Source organism: Ovis canadensis, chromosome 2 (assembly GCF_042477335.2).
Source record: "Ovis canadensis isolate MfBH-ARS-UI-01 breed Bighorn chromosome 2, ARS-UI_OviCan_v2, whole genome shotgun sequence".
Classification (NCBI taxonomy): domain Eukaryota; kingdom Metazoa; phylum Chordata; class Mammalia; order Artiodactyla; family Bovidae; genus Ovis; species Ovis canadensis.
In genome coordinates, this window is record NC_091246.1 from 88,729,791 (window position 1) to 88,749,407 (window position 19,617).

The 19,617-nt window shown below is 41.5% G+C and overlaps 1 protein-coding gene across 1 annotated transcript in view; it reads right to left on the reverse strand.

The window, feature by feature from the left end:
- SLC24A2 (solute carrier family 24 member 2) overlaps positions 1-19,189 on the reverse strand; it is a 275,605-nt gene extending 256,416 nt beyond the window's left edge. Inside the window, exons 1-2 of the mRNA XM_069576650.2 lie at positions 19,046-19,189; positions 16,094-17,178 (exon numbers count right to left, since the gene is read on the reverse strand). Of these exons, the coding sequence (XP_069432751.1) occupies positions 16,094-17,038 (945 nt within the window). The 5' untranslated portion in view covers positions 17,039-17,178; positions 19,046-19,189. The remainder of the gene's footprint in view (positions 1-16,093; positions 17,179-19,045) is intronic.
- Positions 19,190-19,617: the final 428 nt, after the last annotated feature.

Below are 19,617 nucleotides of genomic sequence, written 5' to 3' on the forward strand. Positions count from 1 at the left end.
GCCAACATAAGGCCCAGCCATGACTGGATGGAGATGTGACAAGCTGAGATTAAATACTGATGATGTCTATAAGAAAAGAGTAAATACATTTACAGGGCAGTGACAGGAGGGCTCAAGAGAATTTCGTGGTTGAGTGAGGTTCAGTTTCATAACAGGGAAACTGCTTCTCTCTTAATCCTCTGCAAGAACAGAGGGAAAGCAGGTTCAAGTCCGAACACTGAGGATTTGACTATTAGTTAGGGATTAGTTGGAGAACTGCTCCTTCATCTGGCTACTTGTGAGGCAGAGAGAAGAGGGCCTAGGGGCTGAGGCAAGGTCCCCAAATGACAGGACTCAGGGAGAACAGGCTAACACAAATGGGAGGGACTCAGAGGAAAAGGGACCAGGAGTAGAATATACATGGCTGGGTGGGACTGTATTCTGTTGATCACTTTTCCTGTGCAATTGCATCAAAATTCATAGCCTCCCTCTGAGGGAAACTTCTTAATTTATAGATAAGCCAACATAAGCCCAGAGAGGTTCAGTACCTTGCTCAAGATCACACAGCAAGGAGGGTCACACTCTTAGTCTTAGATAATAATTCTATTGTGTTAACCCTTAACTGTCATCCTCCCTTTTAGGAAACAAAGTCTCTGATTCCTGGAATGCATGCACCAATGCTCAGCGCCCACCACACACCTGTAATAACAAAAGTGGTTCAACATCTTTTTCATTGCTATCAGGTGTCAGGGAAAAATGAAACTGACTCAGCCTACGAGTGGTTAGGTCAACAGATGACAGTTTAAGTGGGAGGAATTGGGCTGCTGAAGGGGAAACCTATATTTCTACTTGCAACCAGCCGACCTAGCTCAAAGTCCATCAAGCAGTAAAAGAGAAAGTTATTTGCATAGCACTAGCAACTTCAATCCTTTCTAACAACATCCTATGGACGGGTAAAGAAGCCCGCATTACCCCTTCAAAGGATTAATCTCCTTTAATTGGCCTTCTTATTTGGAAAAGGACTCTGAAGGTGGTAAGTTCAGGGCTTCATGACCTGACCACCTCTTTGGTAAGTCAGTCCATAAGTACGGACATATACTTGTTTCTTTCCCATTAACGAAGATGCTCAGAGTATCAGAGCTCATGGGGACCGTGGGGCTAAGGCAGCCCCTTCATTTTCATAGGAGATGCTTGGGGCAAAGCACCTGGACCAAGGTTAGACAGCCAGTGTTTGGGGATGAAGGGGACACCATCTCTCCAGGCTTGCTTCCTGCCAATGCAAGATTCTGAGTGCATCCTTTAAAGCTGTAAACATGGCATTAATATAGTCTGGTGCCCAGAACGTTTCCAAACCCATCAGCTTTCACCAGGACACGAACTGTGCCTGCATCATTTGGTTTACAAATCCAATCCTTCATAAAAAGGTAACCAACCTAACTGAAATGCAGCTTCGGCCATCTCGTCAAGTTCTGCTTCTCTCTGATTCCATGCCTGTTTCATCCACATTTCTTTTCCACCTGATGACAAGCTCATCGGGAACCAAGGATGAGCTGAGGCTCAGGGAGCAAGCACATCAAGCTTTGATCTGCATCGTCCTTACCCCGCAGTCAGTCAGTGTTAGAGCCAGAGCGGGTGAGGAGCAAAGACACCTCCAGCATAAAGGGCTACCTTTGTGGAATTAAGAAAAGGTACCCTTTCCTCTGGGCAGCCACAGTCCCACACCGCAGCAGACAGCTTGCCCAGTAGACTGATGTCTGGATTTCTGTCCCTATTCGCCCCCTTGATCAGAGAGATGTCCTTACAGGGCAGTCCCACTAAGAAAAAGGAGGAGATAGGAATTTCTTACATCACCATCCATTGGTGAGTCATGCAACTATTTTAGGGTTGAAACTAGTATTTGTAGTAGAATAGAAAATACAATATATATATATATACAACTGCCTCCCACTTAGGTTTTATTTTTATATATATATATGTAAACATATACATATGTACGTGTATGTGCATGGTTGTGTGTATATACTGAGTCAAGATGTAAAATATGTTTCTTAGTGGGGGTTGTGGTAAAAAATATTTTAAAGTCACTGACTAACAGAGCAGCTTCCTTGGTGGCTCAGATGGTAAAGAACCTGCCTGCAATGCAGGAGACCCGAGTTCGATCCATGGGTCAGGAAGATCCCCCGAAGAAGGGAATGGCAACCCACTTCAGTATTCTTGCCTGGAGAATTCCATGGACAGAGGAGCCTGGCGGGCTACAGTACATGGGGTCACAAAGAGTCAGACATGACTGAAGTGACTTCGTGTGCATGTACACACATACACACAATATGAAACGTGCATCTGATTTGGAGATTTGCTTTGTCTTCATTCCCAACTGCCCAGAGGGAAGCACTAAGAGAACCAGCGTGCATTCAGGAGTCAGACAGGTGTGCATGCTTAGTCATGTTAAATGCAGTTTAACACCTCCAAATGTGGACCTTAGGCAGTCATTTATGTTTTCTGGTCCTCAGGTTCCTGCTGTGCAGGTGGAGATGGTATCTGTTTCAGAATATTGATGTGGTAAGGACATAAGTATCTTTCAATGCATGTCCAGTTTTCAGATCTCTCTCCTTTGACTTTGGGGAGATCAGGAGAGACCAGTGACCCAGGGACACACATGCAACTGCCACCAAGGCTTTCCATTGCCAGGAGCCACAAAGGTGAGGAGCTGTAGAGCCCTGCAGTGAACTTTAAACTATTTTCTCCCATGAAAGTTGTTCTCCTGTCTCCCTGGGAGAACAGACTCCCACAGTAATGCTTAAGCAAAAATGACTGTTTAGCCAAGTCAATTAAATCATTTGAGTGAAAATACTACAAGTAAGACGGTAGGTGTTGCAAGAGGGCATCAGAGGGCAGACACACTGAAACCATACTCACAGAAAACTAGTCAATCTAATCACACGGACCACAGCCTTGTCTAACGCAATGAAACTAAGCCATGCCCGCAAGGCTACCCAAGATGGGCGGGTCATAGTGGAGAGGTCTGACAGAATGTGGTCCACAGGAGAAGGGAATGGCAAACCACTTCAGTATTCTTGCCTTGAGAACCCCATGAACAGTATGAAAAGGCAAAATGATAGGACACTGAAAGAGGAGCTCCCCAGGTCAGTAGGTGCCCAATATGCTACAGGAAATCAGTGGAGAAATAACTCCAGAAAGAATGAAGGGATGGAGCCAAAGCAAAAACAATACCCAGCTGTGGATGTGACCGGTGATAGAAGCAAGGTCCAATGCTGTACAGAGCAATATTGCATAGGAACCTGGAATGTCAGGTCTACGAGTCAAGGCAAATTGGAAGTGGTCAAACAGGAGATGGCAAGAGTGAACATCAAATTTCTAGGAGTCAGCGAACTAAAATGGGCTGGAATGGGTGAATTTAACTCAGATGACCATTATATCTACTACTGTGGGCAGGAATTCCTTAGAAGAAATGGGGTAGCCATCATGGTCAACAAGAGTCTGAAATGTAGTACTTGGATGCAATCTCAAAAACGACAGAATGATCTCTGTTCATTTCCAACGCAAACCATTCAGTATCACAGTAATCCAAGTCTACGCCCCAACCAGTAACGCTGAAGAAGCTGAAGCTGAACGGTTCTATGAAGACCTACAAGACCTTTTACAACTAACATCCAAAAAAGATGTCCTTTTCATTATAGGGGACTGGAATGCAAAAGTAGGAAGTCAAGAAACACCTGGAGTAACAGGCAAATTTGGCCTTGGAATACAGAATGAAGCAGGGCAAAGGCTAATAGAGTTTTCCCAAGAGAACGCACTGGTCATAGCAAACACCCTCTTCCAACAACACAAGAGAAGACTCTACACATGGACATCACCAGATGGTCAACACTGAAATCTGATTATAGTCTTTGCAGCCATAGATGGAGAAGCTCTACACAGTCAGCAAAAAAACAAGACCAGGAGCTGACCGTGGCTCAGATCATGAACTCCTTATTGCCAAATTCAGACTTAAATTGAAGAAAGTAGGAAAAACAGCTAGACCATTCAGGTATGACCTAAATCAAATCCCTTATGATTATACAGTAGAAGTGAGAAATAGATTTAAGGGACTAGATCTGATAGATAGAGTGCCTGATGAACTATGGACGGAGATTCGTGATATTGTACAGGAGACAGGGATCAAGACCATCCCCATGGAAAAGAAATGCAAAAAAGCAAAACGGCTGTCTGGGGAGGTCTTACAAATAGCTGTGAAAAGAAGAGAAGCAAAAGCAAAGGAGAAAAGGAAAGATATAAGCATATGAGTGCAGAGTTCCAAAGAATAGCAAGGAGAGATAAGAAAGCCTTCCTCAGCGATCAATGCAAAGAAATAGAGGAAAAGAACAGAATGGGAAAGACTAGCGATCTCTTCAAGAAAATTAGAGATACCAAGGGAACATTTCATGCAAAGATGGGCTCGATAAAGGACAGAAATGGTATGGACCTAACAGAAGCAGAAGATATTAAGAACAGGTGGCAAGAATACACAGAACTGTACAAAAAAGATCTTCCCGACCAAGATAATCATGATGGGGTGATCATTCACCTAGAGCCAGACATCCTGGAATATGAAGTCAAGTGGGCCTTAGAAAGTATCACTATGAACAAAGCTAGTGGAAGTGATGGAATTCTAATTGAGCTATTTCAAATCCTGAAAGATGATGCTGTGGAAGTGCTGCACTCAATATGCCAGCAAATTGGGAAAACTCAGCAGTGGCCACAGGACTGGAAAAGGTCAGTTTTCATTCCAATCCCAAAGAAAGGCAATGCCAAAGAATGCTCAAACTACCGCACAATCAATTGCACTCATCTCACACACTAGTAATGCTCAAAATTCTCCAAGCCAGGCTTCAGCAATACGTGAACCGTGAACTTCCAGATGTTCAAGCTGGTTTTAGAAAAGGCAGAGGAACCAGAGATCAAACTGCCAACATCCACTGGATCATGGAAAAAGCAAGAGAGTTCCAGAAAAACATCTCTTTCTGCTTTATTGACTATGCCAAAGCCTTTGACTGTGTGGATCACAATAAACTGTGGAAAATTCTGAAAGAGATGGGCATACCAGACCACCTGACCTGCCTCTTGAGAAACCTATATGCAGGTCAGGAAGCAACAGTTAGAACTGGACATGGAACAACAGACTGGTTCCAAATAGGAAAAGGAGTACGTCAAGGCTGTATATTGTCACCCTGCTTATTTAACTTCTATGCAGAGTACATCATGAGAAACGCTGGGCTGGAAGAAGCACAAGCTGGAATTAAGATTGCCGGGAGAAATATCAATAACGTCAGTATGCAGATGACACCACCCTTATAGCAGAAAGTGAAGAGGAACTAAAAAGCCTCTTGATGAAAGTGAACGAGGAGAGTGAAAAAGTTGGCTTAAAGCTCAACATTCAGAAAATGAAGTTCATGGCATCTGGTCCCATCACTTCATGGGAAATAGATGGGGAAACAGTGCAAACAGTGGCTGACTTTATTTTGGGGGGCTCCAAAATCACTGCAGATGGTAGTTGCCGCCATGAAATTAAAAGACACTTACTCCTTGGAACGAAAGTTATGACTGATTTAGATAGCATATTCAAAAGCAGAGACATTACTTTGCCAACAAAGGTCCATCTTGTCAAGGCTGTCGTTTTTCCAGTGGTCATGTATGGATGTGAGAGTTGGACTGTGAAGAAAGCTGAGCAATGAAGAATTGATGCTTCTGAACTGTAGTGTTGGAGAAGACTCTTGAGAGTCCCTTGGACTACAAGGAGATCCAATCAGTCCATTCTAAAAGAGATCAGTCCTTGGTGTTCTTTGGAAGGAATGATGCTAAAGCTGATACTCCAGTACTTTGGTCACCTGATGCGAAGAGTTGACTCATTGGAAAAGATTCATGCTGGGAGGGATTGGGGGCGGGAGGGATTGGGGGCAGGAGGAAAAGGGAACGACAGAGGATGAGATGGCTGGATGGCATTACCGACTTGATGGACATGAGTTTGAGTGAACTCCGGGAGTTGGTGATGGACAGGAAGGCCTGGCGTGCTGCAATTCATGGGGTCGCAAAGAGTCAGACATGAATGAGCGACTGAACTGAGCTGAACTGAACTGACTACATGGAAGCCGGGTTAGGAAAAGAGACTGGTGCTATGGGCATGGTGAGAATCTGTTCTGTTTAAGTAAATGTGTTAGACCGTCACTTTGGCAAGGTTAGAGTATTTCGCATTGTAATGATGAGAGCCTCTGAGGACAGAAATGACAGGCTAAAGTAATCTTTTAGGTAATGTGGGTCACATCTCTCATTTTCTAGATTTCGAGATAGGGTCCGAGGAGGTACAGGATCCACTGAGGTCACATGGCCAAGGCTACACCCCAGTCCCTGGGAACATCATATCTTAACTCCTGGGTCACAAGTCCTCCCTCTTCAGAATAATTCATCCATTAAAACAAAAACTGCAGCAACTTCCTGCCTTGATTTAGGTGTGGAAATGTGGGGAGGGATGCCACTAAAGTTAGTGATCCTCCGCATATGTTTGTAAGAGATCTTTGAGTCATCACAGCAAACTTTAAAAATGATGCAAAAGACACATAGGAAATTGGGCAATCCTTAAGTAAAAATTTTAATTCTCAAAAATCTTATTGTTCAACCTCCTGATTAATCAAAGAAATGCATAAAACAATGAAATGTTGTTTTACCTATGAAACTGGTGAACAATAAGAATGGTAATAGGTAACACTACCAAAGATGTAGCAACCAAGCAGAAACTTTAAAAAGCTCATAAACTTTGTCTCAGAATCTCTGCTTCTCCAAAATAAAAAATTCATGTGTAAGGCTGTTGGCTGTAGTATCTTTTATAGTAATGAAATATAATATAAAAATAACTATTTCATGATAATGCTAAACAGTGAACAATGTTTCTGAAAAATATTTAACGATATGAGGAAATACTCATAGTAAACCAAGTTAAAAAATACTAAAATGGTACATAGTCAATGTAAGTTTAAAGTTGTACATAGCCAATATCATTTCAACTTATTTAGGTATATATGCATGTGTGCGCGCATGTGTGAGAGAGTGTGTGTGTGTGTGTGAGAAAAATCTGGACAAATAAATGCAAAAATGTGCATAGTTATTTCTGGATGGTAAAATGGAGAGATTAGAGGCTATTAAAATTTTTCTTTTTTGTATGCTGCTGCTGCTAAGTTGCTTCAGTTGTGTCCGACTCTGTGCAATCTCATAGACGGCAGCCCACCAGGCTCCCCTATCCCTGGGACTCTCCAGGCAAGAACACTAGAGTGGGTTGCCGTTTCCTTCTCCATTGCATGAAAGTGAAAAGTGAAAGTGAAGTCACTGAGTCGTGTCCAACTCTCAGCGACACCATGGACTGCAGCCTACCAGGTTCCTCCGTCCATGGGATTTTCGAGGCAAGAGTACTGGAGTGGGGTGCCATTGCCTTCTCCATTTCTTTTTTGTATATTGATATGTTTTTATAATCCTATATGATGCATATATTACTTTAAGTATCTGGCAAAAAATATTATTTAAAAAACAAATCTACAACTTAGATTTCTACAAATCTACACTTTCTGTTAGAATTGCCTTTTAGATTTGACTCAAAATTTGCCATTGGTAGGATCTTTTGTGGATATGGAGTTTTATTATATACAATGTCAGATTACATTAAACATTCTGAAAGTATACAATTAAAATACATATTAGCATCCCTTGCTATATGCACTATCATTTGACAAATCCAAAGCCTAAAACAAAGTTTTGGTAATATGATGGATGAAACATTCAGAGAAACCATTTTCAGTGTATACACCTCAAATTATACTAGGTGTATATATATTATATGTATCTAATGAATTATATATTAATATATAACATAGGTTAGATATTATATTTTATGTATTTTAAAATTCCCCACCTATATTAGGTGAGGAAGCAGTATTTGCTGTTCCCCAGTGGTTAGAGACATGGATTGTAGAAGCTATGAACAGGAGGCCTGATAGGGAGTAGGGACCTCCTCCCTCCACTCCCAATGGGAGACCTCCACTCCCAGTGAACTAGAAACCCTGAAGGGTTGACACTCTTAGTCGGTGAATGAGGGGGAAAAAAATCTGCCTACCATAGGGACATAGTAGAATATGCCTATTTTGGTCTTGGTTTTGAGTGGTACTGAAGAAAAAAAAAAATAGTCTCCTTTAAGAATTTCCAACCATGGGCTCATTCCTGGATTTGGAGTCTGAATTCACACTACCTGGGTAAAAAAAGTTAAACATTCGGGTTAGAATGATTCCAGGTTGGTTGAGTTCCCAGGCACTTGACAGAGAAGCAAACGAGTCCCCTCTGTGGGGATACACTTAGAACCCAGACTTCCGTGTCGCTCCACAGGTCAAGTCCCAAAGAACAGAAGTTCAAAGTTTTAAAAGAACGGAGATGATCCAGAGAGATGATATGGGGTGGGAGGTGGGAGGGGGGTTCATGTTTGGGAACTCATGTACACCCGTGGTGGATTCATGTCAATGTATGGCAAAACCAATACAGTATTGTAAAGTAAAATAAAGTAAAAATAAAAACAAAAAAATAAATAAATAAAAGAAATCATTAAATATAAAAAGAAACAACCTCACATGAAACATAAAACAACACAACTAGACCTGCAAGGATACTAACACTAAAAGTACCAATTATGAATTAAAATATAAATATATTTAGTATGTTTAGAAAACGAAAAGAGGGCATTAAATAATAAAGGAAGAAGAAACAATGAAAATCAACATGACAGTGTTGAAACTGAGCCACAAAAACCTTCTAGAAAGGAAAAATATAATAATAACAATTAGAAACTAAACAGATGCAGGTTAGATAATATTGAAGAGAAAATCAGAAAGTAGAACACAGATATAAAAAAATGATCAGAAAGAAGAACACAGAAAAAGATGAATGGTTGAAAGACATGGAGAAAGGCTGAGATGATACAACGTATATCCAATCAGAATTCTAAAGGAGATAGAGGTCAAATTGGTGGGAGGCACTAAATCCTCAAATTCAGGAAGTCTAATGAATCACAATGGGGATAAATAAGTGAGAAAATCACACCTGACATAGCATCAAGAATATGCTGAACACCAAAAACAAAGAGAAGAACCTTACGAAGTAGTCAAAAAGACAAACTTCTTACAAAGGAGTGACATTCACAGCAGCAGTGATCTTTTCAATGGCAAAAGTGGAAGTCAGAGGCAGTGAAATTATTATTCCTATTTCAAAGTGGAATGGGAAAATAACTCTCTACCCACCAAAGCTATCCTTCAAGAACGAAAGTGTGAAAACAGATCTGTGAGCAAATAGAAATTAGCAGATACTATTAACAGATTCTTGCCAAAAGACCTTAAAAAGCCAGTAAGTCAGTATAGGAAAAAAACATAGAGAAAAGTACGATGAGAAAAGAAGGGACAAGAAAAACTAGTAAAAATGTAGATATATCTAAAACCGTTGATGGCATAATGTCTAATTTGTAGGATTAAAAATGTGAAGGTTATACTTCAATAAAACTGTTATGAAACACCAAGGTAGAACTTTGATTGTAGACTTCAAATTATTTACAATGGGGGAGAGCTGACTGAGTTAAAAGGTTGTAAGGCTCTTAGGATGTTTAGCAGGAGTGTAAAGATACTAGCTTTATACTCTGTTGAGTTAAATATATTCATTAAAAAATTTAGGGTAAACACTAAAAGAATATAAATAGGATGTATAAATTTCAAACTACTAACAGGAAAAATAGACTTAGAAAAAAAATCCACCCCCCCCCAAAAAAAGGAGAAAAAAATTATGAAAAGAAACAGATCAGAACAAATAGAAAGTACAGAATAGCATGATAGGAAAGAATTGAAATGTAATAGTAATCACGATCAATGTAAGTAAACTAAATATTCCAGCTGAAAGATAATGACTGCCAAACTGAATTAAACAAAATGCTGCTATATGCTGTTACTAGAGACTTATCTAAAAAGATGTTCTTGTCGCCTCACAGAGTGACTTAATCTCATTCCTTGTTAAAGTTAAAATACAAATTATCTGGTTCTACCAAAAAAAAAAAAAGAAAGAAAAATGAATGAGATGGGGAGAAGGGGAGGGAAAAGGAAGAAAGTAGGAAGGGAAGCGGTGGTAACTTCTAGCTCTCAACATTGTCAGGATTCACAAAGTGCAGGTCCCTTTTTGCTGGAGAAACCAGGGTAGCAAGGGGAACAGATATATGCAACCTGACCTTTGTGAATAAAAATCCACTGGACTTCCTGAGTCTCTGAAAGTGCCTTCTTCACTCTCTGAATCATATGCAGTAACTGAAAGGTTTGCTTTAACATAAGTGGAGGGAAACAAAACAAGGAAAATAGCACCATGCTGTATTCCTAGATCAACAAACAGGCTTGTGATACTGGATTTATAAGAAATATATATTTGGTCATTAAGATGACCAAAATACATTTCTCGTATATATTTGGTCTTTGTTCACAGTTCCCTGTTCATGGCTCTCAAAACCCCTGGAATTTCCCAAGTGTGGAGTGTGACACAGGTGTCTTTCATTATGTTAATGAGGCAACTTTTAGAAAGCACCTAAGGATTGGGGCTGGTGGCTAATGGAGCCAACTGATGATTAAAAGTTGGAATTTTCAGTCCCACTCCCTTCCTGCAGGGACAGATGTGTTGGAGAGATAGGCAGCACTTCCCACCTACTGGTATGAGGCGTTAGCTGCTTAGTCGTGTCTGACTCTTTGCGACCCCATGGACTATAGCCCACCAGGCTCCTCTGTCCCTGGAATTCGGTAGACAAGAATACTGGAGTGGGTTGCCATTCCCTTCTCCAGGGGATCTTCCTGACCCAGGGACTGAACCTGGGTCTCCTGCACTGCAGGCAGATACTTTATCGCTGAGCCAGCAGGGAAGCCCAAGATGGGCTGGAGGGCAAATCAATTGCCAATTGTCAATGATCTGATCAACTATGCCCATGTAATGAAGTCTCCATGGGTGCATATATGCTACGTTGCTTCAGTAGTGTTCAACTCTTTGCAACCCTATGGACTGTAGCCACCTCTGTCCATGGGATTCTCTAGGCAAGAATACTGAAGGGAGTTGCCATGCCCTCCTCCAGGGGATCTTCCTGATCCAATGACAGAGTTTAGAGAGCTTTGGGAGTTGGTGAACACCTGGAGATGCTGGGAGAGCGGCGCCTGGAGAAGGTCCCCGGCCTTCCCCATGTCTCAGCTGACTGCCCCGAGTCATACCCTTTTACAATAAACCAGCAATCTAATAATGAACTGTTTCTCTTAGTTTTGTGAGATCCTCTAGCAAATTCATTGACCCCGAGGAGGGGTCACTGGAACCTCTGACTTACAGTCAGTCAGAAGCACAGGTAACAACCTGGACTGGTGACTTGCTTATGAAGTGGTGGGTGGAGAGGGCAGTCTTATAGGACTGAACCCTTAACCCGAGGAAAACTGATGCTATCTCTGGGCAGACAGTGTCAGAATTGAGTTAAATTCTTGGCCACCCTGCTAGTGTCTGAGAATTCGTTGGTGTTATATGGGAAGCAGCCCCATCCCCACCCCCACACATTTGAATTGGGTCCAGGAACTAAAAAGAACACTGCAATCACAGGTTTCTAGACAGTTAAGAAGTTTAGTGCCTAGGTTTTCTTTCTTTTGAGGACAGAGAGTTTCCAAGTCTATCAAGTAATACTTGCTCATTACAAGGACGAGCTTACCTCAACCTTCTTTGAAATCTGTACATTAATTTTATTAATTTATTTGCTGGGTATGGAGGGTGAACAAAAGTTGAATTTATAATATATTCTTTGCCTTAGGAAAGCTTGGGGCTAAACATTTGTATTTATATAATTATTTTTGGTTTAGTATCTTATCAGAAACATTTTACTTTATGAAGAATATTTATAACACTGTCTCAATTTCAATTTTCCCATGACCATTACAATTTGCACTGCAAACACTCTGCTGGCAAGCAACTTTTCAGGAACATACAAAATGAATAAAGCAAGGCACACTTACATTACTAAGTAGCCTGCCTTCAACTATCCAGCTTTAAGCATCTTTATTTAGACCATTCCCTTCATTTGAACTGGGCTGACTTGCTGTCAGATTACAGTGCCAAGTCTAAGAAGAAGTTAAATACCATGGACAGCTGCTTTCTAGGCCAATGACAGCCTAGCACCATAGCAGATCAACGGACCTCAGCAGCCAAGCCAGGCACACAGCAAAACACACCAAATGCCCTCAAAGTCCACTGCTTTACATCCTGCAGGATTCAAATTAATTCCTAACCAGCCATGGAGAGGCTTTTAGAAGAGGGCCCCAGTCATTTATAAATAAAAAAACACTTAAAAAAAATCTCTGCTTAGCATAGATATATCAAAACCATAGTCAATGGCCTACTTACTGCAAGCAAAATTCTACGAAATAAACTTTCAGGACTGCAAAGGTATTTGAAGATTTCCTTGGAGTTTATAACATCTTCCCTGCATATATTTACTGTATATGAAATTAAGCTTATAAATATTATAATATGACAAATATCACATGCCCCTAAGAGAGACAATGGCCTGCTTAACTTGATGATTCACTGACATGAACTATAATATTCAAGAAATATTTTGAAATGCTCAAATTTGAAGTAATTTATTCTGATTCACTTTCCACTTAAGAACAAAAGATGAAAGAAAGGGAACTAACACTTACTGAAGAACCCACATTTGCCAAAGACTATGTTAGTGGCTTAATATTCATTTCTTCATTTAACAATTTTTCCAACTTTATGAAGTAGGTATTATTATTTTCATTTTCCTAATTAGGAAACTGAGGCTCAGTGAGTTTATGTGACTTCTCTGCAGTTACACGGCTTATTACATACCGGAGTTAAAACCTTTTTTCCCTGAATCAAAGTCCAGGGTCTCTTTACCATGTCATGACACTCAATGATAATGACATGTTTTTAAAGGATGATATTATTACTAAAAGATGTAATAAAAAAATCAAATTAAAAAGCCACACACCAGGTGGAATAGTTAAATAAAATGGGAAGCTATTATTTAACTATGAGAAAAATGTTCACATTTTCTATTTTTCCACGCTCCATAGTTGCCCCATCATCAATAATGAAACCAAATGAAGATTTTCAACTTGTTCATGAAGCAAGTAGTTTCAAAGATATTTCACTGCCTTCAGCTCAGCAGAATTGATGAGTTTCCAGGAAGAACCATGATGACTTGTATAAAAATATCTAAATATGTTTCCTTCACTTTCCCATACTCTCCTGCTCTATACCTACACATATAAAACAATGAGGTAGCCTTGCCTAAAACAGGCTTAGTATTTTGCTTCCTAAATTCTTATATAGCACCTTCTTCTCTATGAAGACTCCATCAAGGAATGTCTTTGGCTTGGGGTCTTTCTCTGAGTGCTCTGATGATGTTAGAAGCACTGACTTAGGTACAAAAAGGCGGGGGGTATTCAGCCAGAAATCAATTTTTTAGATCAGAGAACAACAGTGCCAAGCTCAAGGACCCGTCTCTCCTTGACACACCTTCTGTTCAGTGCTCAGAGAGCAAAATTTCCACAAGATTCTGAAATCAGGCATCTGATACAGACCAGCTGCTGAAAAAACTTTTTTCCAACAAAATTCAAAAGTGAAATTGGCAAGGTGAAATTTCGTAAAGGAAATCACACATCATTATGTATTGGTCCGCCTAAAAATATCTGTGTTCTAGTATACCAACCAAGACATAGCAATGTTAAAAAATTCTTGTCCCATGATTATAGTTCAATCTAGTTTCTGAATGCCAAAATAAATGATAATCATTAAATCAAACAACTAAAACTACTTGGTGCTCAAAGGAAAACAATACAATGAACATATTTTTGGGGTAAATCAGAAACAGGAGATATAGTCATGAATATAATCTGCTTTCTTTTTAAATTAGGTAAGTCCAGAATTCCCAAATTTTTTAGATGCACAATATTAAGCATAGCAAAAATTATGGATATAAATAACAACTTTAAGGAATGTCAGCCTAAGTTATTGACTTTTAAATTACCATAAAAATGACATGACAGTCACCTAATATAGTAGGGTAAAAATCCTGCAAGAGCTGATTTAATGAGTGACATAATTTATTAAAAACTGTCTGTAGACCATATTTTAAAAGTTATTGCTAAATGCACAAAACCAGCTTCTCCCTTCCTAGCAGAATACAAAATACCCCTGCAATCTTCAATACATCATTGGACCACTCTGCAAATTCCTTTTTCATACTTGTTGCCAATATAACCTTTAGCTGAGTTCTATGTCTAAGTTGTCAGGAAGATCCCCTGGAGAAGGAAATGACAACCCACTCCAGTACTCTTGCCTGGAAAATCCCATGGATGGAGGAGCCTGGTAGGCTACAGTCCATGGGGTCACAAAGGGTCAGACACGACTGAACGACTTCATTTGTGTCTAAGTTAATGAAGTTCCACTGTGCAGTAACAAAACGAAAAGTACTGAGTTCTCAAAAAGACTTTTTATCCTTGATGTGCCCAGGATATTTATAAGGCAACAAATCATTTCCTTGCCTCTAAAAAATCTGCCTTTCCCTTGGCAACTGTTCAGCATTCTAATTGGAATAAACACATAGACTACTAATGCAAACCACTTAAACTTGCAGTCAGTTTTGACAAGATAGCTTGAGGGATCATCTTTTGGACTACAAAATTAGACTACGGAGGGGGCTCCAGTGATGACCCTATCTTATGCCCTTAAGGATACAGACTAGTATCACATCTGAATACTATTTGCCATGCTTTTTTTTTTTTCTTACTATAGTTTCTAACAGACAACCATACACTGAGTGATAGGTTAGAAAAAATACATTCCAGAATATTTCTCTTTTGCATGGAATAAATAGAAATATCACTAGCAGTTTTTTTGTCTGCACTTTGCTTCTGTTTCATGGCTGCTACAAAAATGATAGATGGTCATGAAACTTGAACATAGAGGAATTATGCTAAATTAATATCATTTTTTTCTTCACTCTGGAAAAACATCTCACCCTCCACTTAACATCTGTTTTCTGCATACATGAGAATTTCCCCAGATGCCAGAATGAAAAGTCTGCATATGTATTTTGGTTTTCTGTTTAAAATCACAATCTGAGATGACATTCCAATGTTAGGATATAAATCAAAACTGCATCATTCTACTTAACATAAAATTTTACTAATTTTCCCATTAGTAAATATTACTGATTATTTTTAAAAATTAACCTATATTTTTTCACATCAATTTCTTCTAAGTTTTTTTACCAGTTTACTTGCTACCTATGTGACAGGATGACCACGGTTGTCTTTAAAACCCCCTCAAGTCCTACTCTAGAAAATATTTTGGGTCATGTTTAACATGGTGTGCAAAATGGGCCATCAAGCTACAGAGGCAGGCAGCATGGCTTGCCACTGACTCTCATGGATCCTGATCCATGCCTGGTTGAGTGGTCTGAAGCATCACTGTGTGGATCAAGAAGCATGGCCATGAGCCACCTGAACGACCAACCATGTGAGGCTCTAGGCTGCTGACTTACAGGTCTGTATTTGGTGACCCAAACACACTTTCTTTGCTGAGCACATTTAAAGAGATGGTTCATACCTGTCATATGTTCATTCAAATAGAGAAAGCTCTGTAATGTGCAAAGCACACACAGGTACTTTCCCATGAAAATAAAACTGCTCACAAAATTGCTATGCCTCCATGCACAAAATAAGACACAAATAACTGCTGAGTCTTCTCTGGGAAGCTTATGTAACCTATATTTACAAATGTTTTACTCTGAGGCAAACAGCTTGAGAATTTAGTAGACATTCTCCAGAGTACCCCCCAATTTTTCCCACTGTGATTGTTTGTCTGGCTATCAAAGAACTGCAGAAAGTACCCTGCTATCCATTACAGCCCCCAACGCCATCTGATTAAAAAAGTGGCTGATCTCAAAAACTAAGAATTCAGAGCTATGGCCAAGAGGAACATTAAGTAAACAACCACTGCCACCAACCTTTGGTTGGGCCTCTGGCGCTGTCACCTTGACGACTTTGTTGCGATTTATCATTTGCTTCACCCATCTTTCTACTTGGACGTTGAATTTCATGAAAACCACATAGCCACAGTAAGCTGTCAAGAGAAGCAAGCTCTCCCACCACATGATAAAGTTATCCAGGAAAAATATGATCAGCATGATTAAGTCAATGATGTAGAAGGACACATCCCGAAAGAGCGGCCACCATGTCAGGTTTAAGATTTCTCTGGAAAACAGGGCACACATGCCAATGACAAAGAGGATATTGAACACCGCTGAGCCCACGATCGTGCCAATGCCTACGTTGCTGTGAGCAATAAACACCCCTATGAGAGACGTGAAAAGCTCTGGCGCCGAGCCCCCGGCAGCCATAAAGGTGGCCCCAGCCACATCATCAGAGATGCCCAGTTTTTCGGTGATGACAGTCAACGAGGGAACAAAGAACTCATCACAGACAATGGCTAAGGCTATGAACATGTAGATCATCCCAATGACGTGGAGAATGATGGCGCCTTTTCTTCGTTGCTCGAGGGAAAAGATGTCTCTGGGGTAGTCTCCTTGGGCATGATCTGTACTATTCTCAGACATGCCTTCCTGAGAAAGAGCTGGCTGTGGCGTATAATCTCGAATCTTGTCATTTAAATCTAAAAGAGTTCTTTCGTGGTATCCGTGTGCTGCCCCGGGGCCACTTGCACCCCTGGCCTCTCCTGTGCTCTGTGTCTCTGTCTCAGAAAAGGCACTGATTGAAAACGGGACAGTGCTAATGGCTACCAGGCCCATGAAAAGGCCTAGGATTCGAATCAACTTCAGTTTTTTCCTGACATTATAATGTCTCCTGCAGCCAGACGGTGACTTATCTGAATACCATTTCTCAAGGAAAGAGATGGTGGCGCTTTGGTGCAGATCCATCCTGGGTCTTCTCATGGATGTGATGGTTCTAAATTTGTAGATTCAACCAGATGGTTCTTTCATACTTTTCTTTTCTTTACAGGTAACAGTGCTTGTGAGGCGCTTCCACAATCAGGGATTCTTAGGCTTCACAGGAAATATTTTCAACATTTATGCTTAAATAAAAATAAAAACAAGGATACATGAATCATAAAATCATGTATTTTTTTTTTTTTTTTTACAAAACAATTTGGCAGATATGAAAAAAATCCTATCCTATAGCCAGCCATGTGACCTTGGGTTAAATTCCTTAGTTCTTCTGTACTTCAATTTCCCCATTTCAAAAATTAGGACAATTACAGCACCTACCACCAAGGAATGCTTTGAGGATGATTTAAAATATATGAAGCATTAAAAGTAGGATGTGACATATTAGGCACTTATTAAAATGTGTGTACAAAGGCAAACATTTGGGTAAATACATAGACTACATATTTGTGTGTGTTAAATAAAAAAATGTTATAGATGTAGATGAAAATCTGTTTATCCCACTTTAAATCATGTAACAAATAACATCCCAGTGCTCAAAAAGGTATCACTTCCTTTAGAATTCTCTACATATTTGACAACCAAACCACTGCCTTTTCTTTTGGTCCAATTACATAATTCCAGTTGCAGGCACACTTTTTGGATTTAATCTGTCACTTGGAAAGGGCTGAGTGCTGGAGGGTCAGCACTCTTTTTCTGGACACTTAATACTCTCAGGCTCTTATTTTTTATGAAAACCCTCTCCTGTATATCAAATACAGACAAGAAGCCTTTCAAAATTTTAAGTTTAAAAGAATGTTCTGATGACGTGAACAAACTGTCTTCCCTAAATATCTAGATATTATTTTCAGCTAGAGCTTTAAAAAAAAAAAACCAACCTTTAGTCATATTTAAAATACACAGCTTGGTAAATCAAACAACTCCTAACAAGTAGGCTATTTCAAGAGATCAAATATGTATTTCATAAATAATATGCACATTGCATTAATACCTTTGTCCACAAAAATCTGCCCAAAATAGCCCCGACACTGACCCTCTAGTAGGTTAGACAGCCAAGTAGTTTTCATTCTCAGCCTCCACAGAGAAAGGTGAAATACCTAGATATGACAGTTGACATTCTGAAGATTCTTCTTTTTAATTTCTTTAAAAAACGGTTTTGATTGGGGGGGGGGTCTTGTATCAACGGTTTCATTTTAGAGGCATTCGCTGAGATCATCTCAGGTGTAAAACAAGCTAATTAAACATGCGCCAGTTACACACTGAGATAAAGGTTTGCAGAGGGAACCCAAACCAACCCAGGCTGAGATGCTGTTCCTCCTGAGATAAACCTAACCCCGCACAGATTCCAGGCTGGCTGGCAGATGTCTATGCTTAGCGTGAACGATTAAGGGACTCACTGCGCTCCGAGGATTGTCACAATGCTGGGCCGGGGCAAATAGCACGGACGGACTCAACTCCCAGGGTGCGCTATCGGCTCCAGTCGGAGCCTGACTCGACCTGCAAACCCACCGCTCCGCTCCACGCGAGCTGCCTCCAACCGCCAAGTGCACCCCCAGCCCCGCCCCAACTTTGCCTTGTGTGGTCCCAAACTTTCCCTGGTGGGTTCACAGGAAAATAAAACTAAAGGACAGACGCCTCACTAGAGAGCCGGGAGCTGGGATGCAGCTTGGGGAGGGGCTTGGCCGGCATCTCCCAGAATCGCTGGTGGGTAGCTGGGGAAAGGGAGCACTCCTCTTAGCTCCTCCCGGACAGCAGGCCCCCAACTACCTCGAGCCGGAAGCAGGGCGGTTTGGGTGGGAGAAGCAGGAGGGGCTCAGAAGCCGCACCCGGGAGCGGAGAGAGTTGGCTAACTCCTTTCGGGGCCTGGGGCGCCCATGTCCACCGCGAAGCCACCTGTGAGTCTGCCGCCGGATGCACGCCATCCGGATCCAGGGACCCCGACCTCTGCGGCCCCCGAGCCCGGCGGCTGGTCTGGGTTCGGCCGCCCGCACTTACCGGGATCCGCCAGGAAGACGCACAAACGGCAGGGGCTCGAGCGCGGCCCGCCCCTCCGGTCCTCCGCCTCCTCCGGCCCTCCGCCTACTCGCTCCGAGGCCCGGGCTGCGGCTCGCACTCGCCGCCGCTCTCGCCGTCCGGGGCTGGGCTCGGGAGGAGACTGAGCCGCCGCGAGCCCCGCGCGCCGCCTCTGGTGCTGCCGGGCCCCCTCCGGCCCCTCCCTCTCGCCTCTGCGCGGGGAGCGTGGCCGCAGCGCGCTCGGCTCCCGCGCCCTCTGTTCCACGCCTCCTGGGCGCAGAGGCGACGCCGGCTGCGGTCTCTTAGGAGATTTCTCCGCAGTGGGGACAGGGGTCAGGATTTGCAGACGGGCAAGGACGAAGAGGAGAAATCATACAGGTCGGTGACGCGCCTGACTCCTTAGACCTGAAAGTATTGCCAACTTTGGGGTCATCTCTGCCAGGCCCCTTCTCTCCAATTATCTGCAGAAAGTGACAGCAGTCACATATTTCTTTAGGAGGCGATGTAATGTGTGATGATGGTAAAGACTATCACTGAAAAGGCAGGGAGGCCTG